A 12132-nucleotide genomic window follows, 5' to 3' on the forward strand; every position below is an offset into this window, starting at 1 on the left:
TACGACGAATGCTCCAGACCCTTTCCAGCTCCGTTGCCCTTCTCTGGACATGCTCCAACACCTCCGCATCGTTGCCGTAGTGAGGGGCCCAGAACTGGGCCCACCGCTCCACGTGTGGCCTCACCAATGCCGAGTGCGGGGAGATCATTCCCCTACTCCTGCCGGCCGCACGGTGACCCGCACACCGAGCAGAGCCCTCCAGGGCCCGGCAGGACCGGGCGCACGGTGCCCCCCACACCGAGCGGAGCCACCCGGACCCGGCAGGACCGGCTGCACGGTGCCCCCCACACGGAGCGGAGCCCACCCGGGCCCGGCAGGACCGGCTGCACGGTGCCCCCCACACGGAGCGGAGCCCGCCAGGGCCGGCGGCGGGGGTCCAGGATGCGCCTCGCGGCTCGGCGGGGGCGGGGCGGGCCCGCGCGGCCGCGGGCGGGGGCACGCGGGCGCGGGGAATCCCCCTGCGCGCGCGGCGTGCCTTTTGTGTTTGTACACACGGGGCGGGGGCGGGGCCGCGGGCGGGGCCGCGCCTTCCCTCCATTGTGCGCCATTGGCGGGCGCGCGGGCCGGGGCGGGGCCGGCGCGCGGGGGGCGGGGCCGGCGCGCGGGGCCGGCCCTCGCCAGTCAGCCATCTTTCAATTGTGCTCCGAGCCGCCGCCAGCGCCAGCCGCAGCAGCTCCGGCTCCTCCTGCGCCCGCCCGCCCGCCCGCCCTCCATCCCTCCCTCCCTCCCTCCCGCACGGCAGCCGCGCTCGCCCAGCGGACGGGGTAAGTCTGGCGCCGCGCCCGCCGCCCCCCGCGCCCCGACGCCCCCCGCCGCTGCCCCCCGACCCTCCCCACAAACTTTTGGGGGGCTCGGGAGGCGGCGGCGCCCCGGGTTCCCCTCGGCCGCGCCGCCTTCCCGGCGCAGCCGGAGCGGCTCCCTCCGCCGGCACCCCCGGCCCCGTTTCGCGCGGTCGTTGCCCCTCTCTGCTCCCCTCGCCCCCGCTCCAGACCCCCACCAGCGGCCTCCCCAGCCCCTTAGCTGCCTCCTCAGCCCGACATCCCCCGGATCGGGGCTGGAAAGCGGCCGCAAAGAGGAGCCGCGCGCCAGCCCAGGGTAACTCTCCTGCCTTCCTTCCCCTGCTCCCCACAGTTGTTGCTCAGCTTCACCATCTTGTCTCTTTTCTCTGGTCACCGACCATATTTTTTTTCCTATTGCATAAAAAACAATAAAAAGGGAAAGAAATTCGCCGAAGGAACGACCCAAACGCAACGCAATTTTTTGGTTTTCGAGTGCAAACTTTTCCGCTGCCTCCCCCTGCATCTGCACCCGCACGGTTTGGAGTTCCTGGCGATATTTTTGGCGTTATTTTTTGCAATTTATTTTTTCCTCCTTTGCAAAAGGACTAGGGCTGCGTTTCGTGATTGTTTCCATTTTGTTCTGGCTCTGGGAGCTGAGTTTGCCTGTGAGAGGCGCTTGGGAGCGAGGCAGCTCTTGGGGAAGCAGTTACACAGAAAGAGAAAGACGGCACCCAAAAAACAACCCCCCGAAAACAAAGTTTGCTGCTTTCTCGCACTTTTTCCGGCCCCTTTCCTTTTCGCACGATAAACGCCGGGTTGCCTGCGGTCGCCGGCGGCTCAGGGAGCGCGGGCGGGCGGCGGCGAGCGCCGGGCAGCCGGGCAGGGCCGGCGGGGGCTGCCGCTCCGCTGGCCCCCGCGCCGCAGTTTCGGAGGAGGTTTTCCGGCGGGTGGGAGCGGCGGGTCGGTGCCAGCCCCCCGATGTTTGCCGGGCGGTATTTGCAAACACTTGGCAGGTGACGGGCGGCCGGCGGGGGGAAGGCGACAGCCGCCTCTCCGCGCCTGCTGCCGTGCGGCTCGCTCGGCTTCAGCCGCCGCCGCTTTGATATTGAATTCGTGGGCAAAAAAAAGAGCTGTATTTTAATATTCCGCGATCGGCAGGCGTTTAATTTCTAATTTAATTTTTTCCTTTTTTGGTGTGTTTTTTTCTTTTTTTTTTACTGGCCGTCGGAGGCGTTCGGCGGCCGCGGGCTCGGGGCTGGCGGGGCAGGGGCGCGTTGCGCGGGACGGGGGCCGCGCTGCCGCCCGCCCCGGGGGCAGTGCCGCGGGGGGCGCGCCCCCAGCGGGGCGATCACCTCCCCCCTGCCCCGTCTGCCCACGTTCCCCCGGCAGGTGTAAGGCAGCGACGTCGGCAGGAGCATGGCCCGTACCAAGCAGACCGCCCGCAAGTCCACCGGCGGCAAGGCGCCCCGCAAGCAGCTCGCCACCAAAGCCGCCCGCAAGAGCGCGCCCTCCACTGGCGGGGTGAAGAAGCCGCACCGCTACAGGTAACGCAGCGCCGCGCAGAGGCGGCCGCGGGGCGCTGCCGGGCAACCTCCCCCCCCCCCCAATCCCTCCTTCCCCCCACCCCGCGGGACCGATAGGGCGGGGGGCGCCTCTCCCCGCCTCCTCCGCGCTCCGCTCCCCGAGGCCGCCTGCCTGTCGGCAAAATAACAAAAAAAAAAAAAAATTTTTTTTTTTTTTTTTAAAAAAAACAACCAAGCTCGAATCCCCGCCAGCCGCAAAAATAACCAGAAATTTGCAGGGCGACATCGACCCCCGGCGTTTGTCATCAACCCCTTTCCGGACGTTCCGATGCTGGAGACTACAAAATCGACAGCCCTCCCCCCGCGGCACACCCGGCTCGGCGGTTCTTTTAAATTTTCATAATTTCGTGCCCGCGGTTATCTGGAGGCCGCAGCAGGGCTGGCCGCCGCCAAGTTTATTGTTACCGGCGCGTTCCGCGCTCCGCTGGCGGGGCTGGAGCCGGCGGCGGCGCTGGGCGGGCGCGGGGCCTGCAGCGCCCGGAGCCGCCGCCAGAGGGAGCCGCGCACCCGCGGATGCGCCGGGGCTCCCGCACCGCCCCGAGCGTCCGTCCCGAATCCCGGCCTCGGGACATCCGGCCCCAATCCCCGCCTCGGGACCCTCTGTCACACAGCGCCCGAGGCCTGACCTCTTCCAGTCCTGGCTCGGTGCAGAGTGACAGCAGTCCTGCTTCAGCTTGAGGGATGGTTTTGGGCTAGGTGTAGGTATTCCTTAGGGAAAATGTGGATTGGGAAGAAGTGGGTTTCGTATGGGGGACTTAATCTAAAAGTCTGAGGGGGGATTTATTAATCTGAAGTCTGAAGAGGATGGAGCCAGGCTCTTCTCAGTGATGCCAAGCAACAGGACAAGAGGCAATGGGCAGAAACCGATGCACAGCAAATTCCACCTGAACATGAGGAAGAGCTTTACTGTGAAGGTGACTGAGCATTGCAACAGATTGCTCAGAGTGGTTGTGGAGTCTCCTTCCTTCGAGATAGCCAAAAGCCGTCTGGATACAATCCTGAGGAACCATCTCTGGGATGATCTTGTTTGAGCAGGGAGGTTGGGCCAGGTGACCCACTGTGGCCCCTTCTAACCTGACCCACTCTGTGGTTCTTGCTCTAGGTGTGAGGCAGAACTAATCAGTGGGGAGAAAAGTAGTAAAGCTGGAGCAGGAAAAGATAAAGCTTCCACAGAAATAAATGTGGTAATAATTTCACAGATGGACATCGTGCTTGTGAACATATGTTGCTGATCCGAATTTGTCATTCTGACACCAAAACTAACGTGGAGAAATACGCTGGATACTTTTGACTGACAATATACCAGAGAATATAAATCTTGTTGATCCTGTGAATGTTGACAGTAGAGAAGAAGAACCAATTTTCCCTTGAAATCAGGGTTCCTGTCAAGCCCCTCGCAGGGAGGGTACCTTTGGTACAGCTGAACTCAGGGCAGCTTTGTGGTTTGCCACATCTGCACTGAGCTGTGTTGGTGTCAGGTGGACAGCACATGTTGGCCAACTCTTCCCTTGGTGAAGTCAGGCCTGATGGATCCCTGCTGAAGCCAATGGAAGCTGGCACAGATTGGTGGTGAGAAGACAGTGACCCTTTGCCAGCAGAACTTATTTTGTGTTGTAAATCCTGGGACTCTCCTAGGGAAAACAGAAGTGTGTGGTGCTTGGTTTAGTCTGGAGGATGGACCCCTATTTTTAGGGTGAGGCAGAATATGTTTTCAATACTAATTTTTTTTCCACTGTATTTAATTTTCATAGGCCGGGTACTGTGGCTCTGCGTGAAATCAGGCGCTATCAAAAGTCCACCGAACTTTTGATCCGCAAGCTCCCCTTCCAGCGTCTGGTGCGTGAAATTGCTCAGGACTTCAAGACAGATCTGCGCTTCCAGAGCGCTGCCATCGGTGCTTTGCAGGTGAGCCTTGCGGGCGGCGGGCCGGGCCGCGCTCCCGGGGCCGCGCTGGGAGCGCCCGGCCGGGGTTCCCTAGAGCCCCCGGAGCCCCGCCCCGCTCCCCCATTGGCCAGGCTGTTTCCAGGGTTCGTCTGGGCGCCCTCTGATTGGTGGGGCTGCCGCGGGGGGCGTGGCCCGCGCCGCTTTTGGGGGATGCGCACCTCAGGCGAGCCTTGCCCACGGGGGACCCGGGAATGCCTGTGGGTACCCCAGGATACCCTTACAGGGCCTGTAAGTGTGCTTTTGTGGGGCGTACTTTTTAAAAATTATTTTTTAAAAAGAGTCCCTCAATTTGTTGGAGCAGCGCTTAAGATACTCAAGAAAAACACATTTCCTCCGCCTTTGAGCTCTGCAGTTGGAGAGGGAACGTTGTGTACAGCGGGTTCTGGGGTGTCCTAATGGGGAGGTCTTGGTGTCCTCAAATGCCCTCTAAAGAAAAACAGCCCTATAAGCCACATCTAAGCACAGTTAGGGAAATTGCTGCTTTCCTGAGATGTAGTTGATGCTAAACACATTTTTATTATATTAGTTATGTAACTTACTTAGATTATACAGAGAGAAAAATATTCATTGCTCTTTCTTGCCCAAATTCCTGAATCTAAGTTAGGACCCTCCACAAGACTTAGTTCTTATCACTGAGACATTTCCCTCTCATGATAAAAGACACTCCTCATTCAAGACACATCTTTACTGTTCTTTTAGCTGTTGAAGGATTGTTCCAGAGTGTATCTGTAATTGTAGCCTGTCTGACATGCGGGCAAAATGGACTCTTTCTAGTTAATGACTTCCACTTGATAAGGGGCCAAGACATTTGCCATGAGAGCCCATAAAATTGGGCATATGCTTAGCATCTAAAGGTGCCTCTGTGTGTTTGCAGAGTTGCTGCTTTTGCTTTTAGTTATTCTGTGTGGTAGCTCTCAAATCCAGAGGCTTATCTGTGTGTCTCTTTATCTAGAACTTCCTGTTAACATGTAGTAGTTAACTTCCAGAAGGCTCCTGGTTTGAGCATTTCTGGTTTTGCATTAATGAGTTGTTGGTATAGAACTTGGTCACATACAATTCCCGGTGTGTTCTGCTTGCATGTTTGAAAAAACAACTCAAAAAAGTAAAATAAAAATGAAAAAAATTAATCCCTTGGGCACCATGTTGTTTGTGCCAGCATGGATATTTGGTGAAGTGTCTTAACTTTTCACATAGTGATTTGACAAAACTTTGCTAGGGGTTCTCATATCCTACTGCAAATGAAATGACTGGGTAATGTCTCAGTCCTCATCTGCTGTAGTAAATATTGTTTTTTCTTCATATTGTATAATGTTATGGTTTTAAACAGGATCTCTGACCCTAGTAAGTTGATTCTTGGAGTTCCTGGCAATTAAGTGGCTCACACAAGTTGTCCTCTTCATGTATTGTGGAAAGGGTGACCTTGCCCTCCCATCATCCCCACCTTCTCAGCCCAGGTGTTGCTGTGTTCAACACTGGCACACTGAGATGCTTCCTAGGAGATTGATAGGTGTTAGAATTCCCTGTCAACCCAGAACTGTTTAAACAGTTACCATGGCTCTGCTGGGCTTAGCAGCAGCTAACTTAAGGTGAGTCAGGAGAATATTGAGGTCCAACTGAACGTCTGTCTAACTCAGAGTCCTGTCTGCAGCTGTTCAGTGACAGGGAAAACCATCATGGTCAGTGTTGTGTTTGTGCTGCCCCTGATTCTCTCAGGTGTCACAACCTTCTGTGATAGTGAGGGCTAGCACTGTGTCCTCAGATGGGCAGGAAGAAGGTACAGGAATGGGACAAGTGTCTCATGGTAATTCCCTGACTGATGTCCTGGTTTTGATGGTTCAAGGAGTTCCTGAACTAAAGGAATTCTCCTATTTTTAATAGTTCTCAGGCTATTGTTTTTCTGCTACTTTTTGAGTTAAGCCACCTCTTCAGTATCTGTGGAAGGAGCTGTGTGCCTGAACTGCGTGTTGGGAAGGAATACATGTTCATCCTTTCCCTGGCACCTGCCAATTTCACCTGATGCTCAATGACTCTTACTCTGGAACAGGCAGCAAACAAGTCCCTCAAACAGTATGACCCAGCCTTTGAAAAGAGAATTTCCTAAACAAACTAACCTTTAATAATTTAACCCCTTCCTATCACGTGAGAGTCCCATGGGAGTATTAGTTCTGTTGTGTTCTGCAGGATGTCCTTACCAAATGGCAGCAGTGCTCTACTTTAGACATAGAATATTATAAGAAGGTGGAGGCTTTGTGTTTCTGAAAATCTAAAACTTTTGATATTTATGAGTAATAAAGATCAAAACCTCAACTTAATGCCATGTTACACTATGCTTTTTAATTCTGAACTATGATTCTTCTTTTTCCTGGTGCTCAGAGAGTGAAAAATGTTCTTACCTCTTTTCTCCCACACTAGGAGGCAAGTGAAGCCTACTTGGTTGGCCTGTTTGAAGACACCAACCTGTGTGCTATCCATGCCAAACGTGTCACAATCATGCCAAAAGATATCCAGCTAGCACGCCGCATACGTGGGGAGCGTGCCTAAAACCTCACCACGATGGGTTTGTCATTCTCGAAGCAAAATCTTCTTCCTGTTATTGGTAGTAATGAACGTTAGATATTTTTTCCATGGGGTTAAAAGGTACCTTAAGTATATGGTTGCAAGTGGAAAAATAGGGGACAGAATTGGGTATTGGCAAGTTTTCTTTCCATTTTCATTTGTGTGTGGATTTTTAATATAAACAAGGGGACATAAAAACAATCAATGTGGTCAAAAAAAATAAAAATATGAATCGCTAAAACTTGTTCACCAAAACAACTTTATAAAAAAAATATAAATAAACCTGTCAAATTTTTCTGGACAATGCCAGCATTTGGATTTTTTTAAACAAGTAAATTTCTTATCAATGGCAACTGAATGGTGTTTGTAGCATTTTTATCATACAGTAGATTCCATCCATTCACTATACTTTTCTAACTGAGTTGTCCTACATGCAAGTACATGTTTTTAATGTTGTCTGTCTTCTGTGCTGTTCCTGTAAGTTTGCTATTAAAATACATTAAATGATGCCTGGTTTTAGTCTTGATTTTTAAATATTACACACGGGTTATACTGATTAAAAAGTGATCAGCCTTCCCTCTCCTTTTGCTCTTCAATGCACGGCCTAATTCGTTGGAGCACATCTAGGAAATACTGGGGGTGCTGCCTTGGCTGAAGTAGTGTATATGTATATTTAACAGTCTTAAGTGTTAAATTTGTCTGCCCCATATAAAAGTGAATTTGGTGAGTGTAGTCCCAGGTAGAGTCTGGAGCTGAACTGAGCTCTCTAAGCCACAGTGCTAAGAAGCAGCAATTAGTTGTTATTTATATTCCTTTCTTACTTGATTTAGTGCTGAATTTGGAAGCATTTCTGATTTTCATGGTTTTTTAGTATGGTATAAGCGATGGAATGTAGTGATTTGGGTTTTTCTGTTTGGGGGTTTTATTTTTCTTGGGTATTTTTTGCTGTGGTTTTTTTTACCCCTTTTCACTCTGTTAGTTTCTTGGTTTGTAGACGTTCCCTTTTTGGTTGACTACCTTTCTGTTTCAGTCACACCCTCAAGCATTTTTGAGAGCTTAGTCCACATGTGATTAGGTTTAGCTTGTACCCTCCAACCTAAAAGACACTTTTGTACCATTTTTGTTACAATTCTTCACAGAAGCAGTACTTGGACAGGATCACACATTTAAAACTTGCTGGGTTTTTTTGTTCTCCTGCAATTACTGATGAAGGTTCACATGAAGAAATTTACTGCTGAAATTCTGTCCTTTGAAAACTTGGTTTTAATTTTTCTTCCTGAAATTTGCTTAAGGGTTCTGGCAGACCAGTCTGGGAACGAGTTATGTGCTGTAGTTCTTGGTAGCTCTTGCAGATAATGAAATGAGCTCCACAGAAAAAACGTAGGTGGTGAGCAGATTTCACCTCCATGCTAAGGCTCCTGCAGTGCTTATTTGCTGCTAACTTCTTTCGAGGGGTTTTGAGTGAGCTCTAAACACGAGTGAATTTGTCTGAAGATTTCCAAAGAGGATTAATAGAGATATATTATCTGCTTTGGTATCTTGAACAGAGAGCCAAAAATTACGGAATAAATCACATTATTCATAAATTGCTCGGCTTTGGTAATGAATGCTGTCTGCCAGGGTTGTGCAAAGTAAAGTATTTAAATGGAGTAGCTTGTCACAGGCAAGACTAATGCTAGACAAAATGTGATCACATCCTTTTGATGCCAAGCAGTTCATAGCTATCAACTAAAAAATTAAGGAAGACTTGTCTTGAAGCACCCAGAACAACAGAAATGTAAAAAGTGAGCAACTGAGATTTAACTGACTTAAGATGTCACTTCTGTCTACTTGATAACAAGCCTGTTAAACTGGCTATCAATGCATTTCAGTATAATTAACTACTTGTTTTGTCCTGTACTTCAGAATTCTGTTTCACCTATCAGTCAGCAGTGCTGCAAGCACCTACACAAGCAGGTAATTAGGCTAGGAGGCTTTTTATTAAATAATCTGGAATTGAAGTATTGATAAGGAACTTTTTTTTTCTCTTTCTTTGTTAGGAATATTAGGAAACCAAATCTTGAGGATTTGGTACTCAAATGAAATACTGAGTTCTTTCTCTGTGAGAGAATTGGGGTGAGGAATATCCCAGTTCAACTGGCAGTGCAGTTAAGTTGTTCAAGGCAGAGGAAATCCTAATGGAAGATGAGAGGATCAGGCACCTGAGCAGGTGACAACATTTTAGTGTGCAGAGCTTTACCTCCAGGTTAGGGATATTGGCCATTTTGAAAGTTGTGGTCCTAGAGATGCCAGGTGAATCCTGTCTGTGATTAGCTCTCTGTGCCTGTATCAATGCCAAGAAACTTCAGTTTCTGAAACAGTTTACCTCTTTTCCCCTCCTTTCCCCCATACCAATTTTGCTGTTTCCTGGATTTTGAATACCAGAGACAAGTTCTGGTGCTGTGAATGTACTTCTGTGGAGCAGTTTAACTGTACTGAGTGCAGGGATGGATGTGAAGTGCCTCCTTATTAATAACAGTCATATTCAGAAGTTGAACATCTCTTTAAAACATTGTTTAATGTATGTCCACAGCCCAATTTCTGAATTATTTTGGTAAAGTCCTTTATAAATGGGTATGTGATAAGTTGGTTTCTAGGTCTCTGTTTTATACTTGTATTTTAATGGCTGTATTTATTTACCACTTCCTCTAGAGTAAGTACAAAACCTTATTTTAAGTTGGTTGCTTTGTATCAGCAACACAAAAAACCAGGTTTCTTACCAGAGCCAAAAATTAATGTAGTGGGAAATAATTTCAGGCACAAGATCAGTCCCTCTTTTGTGGCTTTATCAAATTCTATGGACAGTTCTTGAGAGCTTGACTAACATAGAGCTTAAACCCAGCATTTCAGATTTTATTTAGGAAAGTAGTTTGCTGAATACAGAGTAACTAATACTGGTGTACCTGTGTTTCAGTGTTGCATCTCTGGGCCGTGTTTCTCCAGCCCTTTATCCCACCTGGCAGTAGCTGTTAGGTGATCCTAATCCAGGCACCAGAGTCCACTTTTTTATGTGACTGAAACCAGTGTCTCACATCTATACTCACTGTGCCACTGGTTTTGGTCTATTAGCCAGATCTGGACTCTGCATATCTGCTTGCTCTGAAGATCTGGAGCTTAATTTTAAGTTTCAAGGTTTAATAAAATACAGGCATTGTTCTGGTCAAATATTTTGTTCACTGCAATTTTATTTCTTGCTCTTGCAAAAAAACCACACGACCTTTCTTGGCCTTCACAGGAGTAAGAGCTTAATAACACTTTTCGTATAACTTGGTTTCAAAGGTTGGATTAAGAGGAGGAATTCTAGTGTCAGGGTAGTTGTTGGGTTCTTTTGTTCCCCTGGTCCAGATCAGGAGGATATTGGGGAGCTCTCAGCTTTTACTTGTGTCTTACTCACATGGATAATGAATCATCCTCAGTTACGAGGTGTTTTTGCACTAAGTGGATGTTGCAGACCTGTCTGAGGCAGGTTGACCTCTAAGTATTTTGTTGATCAGAAAGCCACTGTTTATGTATTTCTTTTTTTTTTAATCTGTGAGGAGGCTTTGATCTTTTGACCTTGGTAATACAATATCAAAAAAAAAAAAAAAAAACAACCAAACTGAGTGTGTAAAAAGCTTTACATTTGTCAATAGTAGTGTTAAAAAGGGAGTGTTAGGACTGCATAGGCTTACGGGATCTTAATGTAAGCTACCTCTTTGATTACCTTCCTGGCAAATTTACCTGTTACATGATCACAACTAAATAAATACCCAAGAAATTACTTATTTTAAATGAGGAGACTTGCCTAATTCTGAGAAATGGCTGCAAAATGCTGAGGCTCAGGAATGCTCTCAGTTGCAGCACACCTAGGCTGAAGCTTTCTGCTTTTTCCTGATGATGGTCCTTACTGTCCCTCCACAGCAGTAACACCAAAGATCAGGACACTGGGGTAAAATCCCACAAAAAATGAGGTTGGGGTCCAAGGCAGGGTGTGTGTGCTCTCCAAGTCAACATCCCAGTTGCTCTTCAGTGGGAAATGAGCCTGGATTTTCTGTCCATCCCTCTTGAGAACACATTTATAGGTTTATATGTAGCTCGTGGTTTGAGATGTGCGTGCACATTCTCTGCTGTTTTGTCCCCTGCCAGCAGCATCCCCCTCATCTCCTTCTGCAGGCAGGCTATTACACACAGCAGGGTCTCTAGCAGCAGGGGTGCTTTATGTTACTGAACCTCCTGTGATGTCAGAAAGATTTAAGAAATAATAATAAAAAAACCTGAAAAAAAAAATCCTACAGCATTGGAAACCACTTGTGTCTCCTGATGGTGCCAGGACTGAGGGTTCTCACCCTGCTCCCTTGAGAGGAGCTGCCCTCACCTCACCTTTGTGTTCATGTTTGTGCTGTTTCATGGCAGCATCCCAAACAAAACCCAACTGGAAGGTGTCTGGTGCCTGTACATCCCAGAGTGAGTGAGAGCTAAGCCCATGTGCCTCGGTGATAAATGTTGACCCTCGGGTTTGCCCCTGCCTCTCTTTGCTCCTGAGCAGCTGCTCTCTGCTCCTGCCAACCTAGATTTACAAGAAATTGTGGTTTCAGCTACTTTAGTTTTCCTCAGCATCTGTTGGATTGGTGAGGGGTGTTTTCTTTCTTCTGCCTTCATCTTGAGCCTGCTTTGAGGAGAAGCTGAGACACCACCGCGGTCACCATCAGGTGAGAGGGGTTCCTTTCTTTTCCGTGGACTGGAGGAGCAGGAGGCCTGGAGGAGTGGGAAGCTGAAGGAGCAGGAGGCCTGGAGGAGCGGGAAGCTGAAGGAGCAGTGTTCCCAGTCCTGCTCGGCTCTCTCAGTGCCTCAGTACCTGGCAGCCGAGCCCCGGGCCGGGCGGGCTGCCAGGTGAACACATGGGCGCGGATGCGGCCGTGCGGCGCGGCAGCGGCAGCGGGGCTGGCAGGACGGGCGACCCGGCTGGAGGCGCCCCAGGCCCGCTCGGCGCTGAGGGCTGCGTGTCCCCGCATCCATCTGAGGGCTGGAGCCGCTTCAATCGGCCCGGTGCCGGCTAATCCGGCCGCGGGAGAGCTGCCAGGCTCCGGCGTGCGGATCCCAGGGACCTCGGGCTTTGGCTTGGCTGTGCAGCAGGGAGGGAGCTGGCAGGAGCCGCACAAGCCCCGTGTGCTGCCTCGCTGACGTGCTTTGCCCGGAGGGGCTGTCCGTGATGGCTTTTCCTTTGTGCCTCCTGCCATCTGCACCCCGCTGGG

General features: G+C 50.0%; 1 protein-coding gene across 1 annotated transcript; it reads left to right on the plus strand.

The window, feature by feature from the left end:
- Nucleotides 1-653: 653 nt before the first annotated feature.
- Nucleotides 654-7370, plus strand: LOC134547337 (histone H3.3A). Its single transcript, XM_063391135.1, has 4 exons — nt 654-764; nt 2169-2323; nt 4114-4267; nt 6719-7370. Exons 2-4 carry the CDS (start codon nt 2196-2198, stop codon nt 6845-6847), a joined length of 411 nt encoding a protein of 136 aa, XP_063247205.1. The 5' UTR covers nt 654-764; nt 2169-2195; the 3' UTR covers nt 6848-7370.
- The last annotated feature ends 4762 nt before the right edge of the window (nt 7371-12132 follow it).

The sequence above is a fragment of the Prinia subflava genome, chromosome 2 (genome assembly GCF_021018805.1).
Source record: "Prinia subflava isolate CZ2003 ecotype Zambia chromosome 2, Cam_Psub_1.2, whole genome shotgun sequence".
NCBI classification, from domain to species: domain Eukaryota; kingdom Metazoa; phylum Chordata; class Aves; order Passeriformes; family Cisticolidae; genus Prinia; species Prinia subflava.

Excerpts from the sequence above, each read along its gene's own strand:
- LOC134547337 (XM_063391135.1), top strand. The coding sequence starts at position 2,196 with ATGGCCCGTACCAAGCAGACCGCCCGCAAGTCCACCGGCGGCAAGGCG. Across the intron at positions 2,324-4,113 it reads AAGAAGCCGCACCGCTACAG|GCCGGGTACTGTGGCTCTGC; the intron begins GTAACGCAGCGC and ends TAATTTTCATAG. Across the intron at positions 4,268-6,718 it reads CTGCCATCGGTGCTTTGCAG|GAGGCAAGTGAAGCCTACTT; the intron begins GTGAGCCTTGCG and ends CTCCCACACTAG.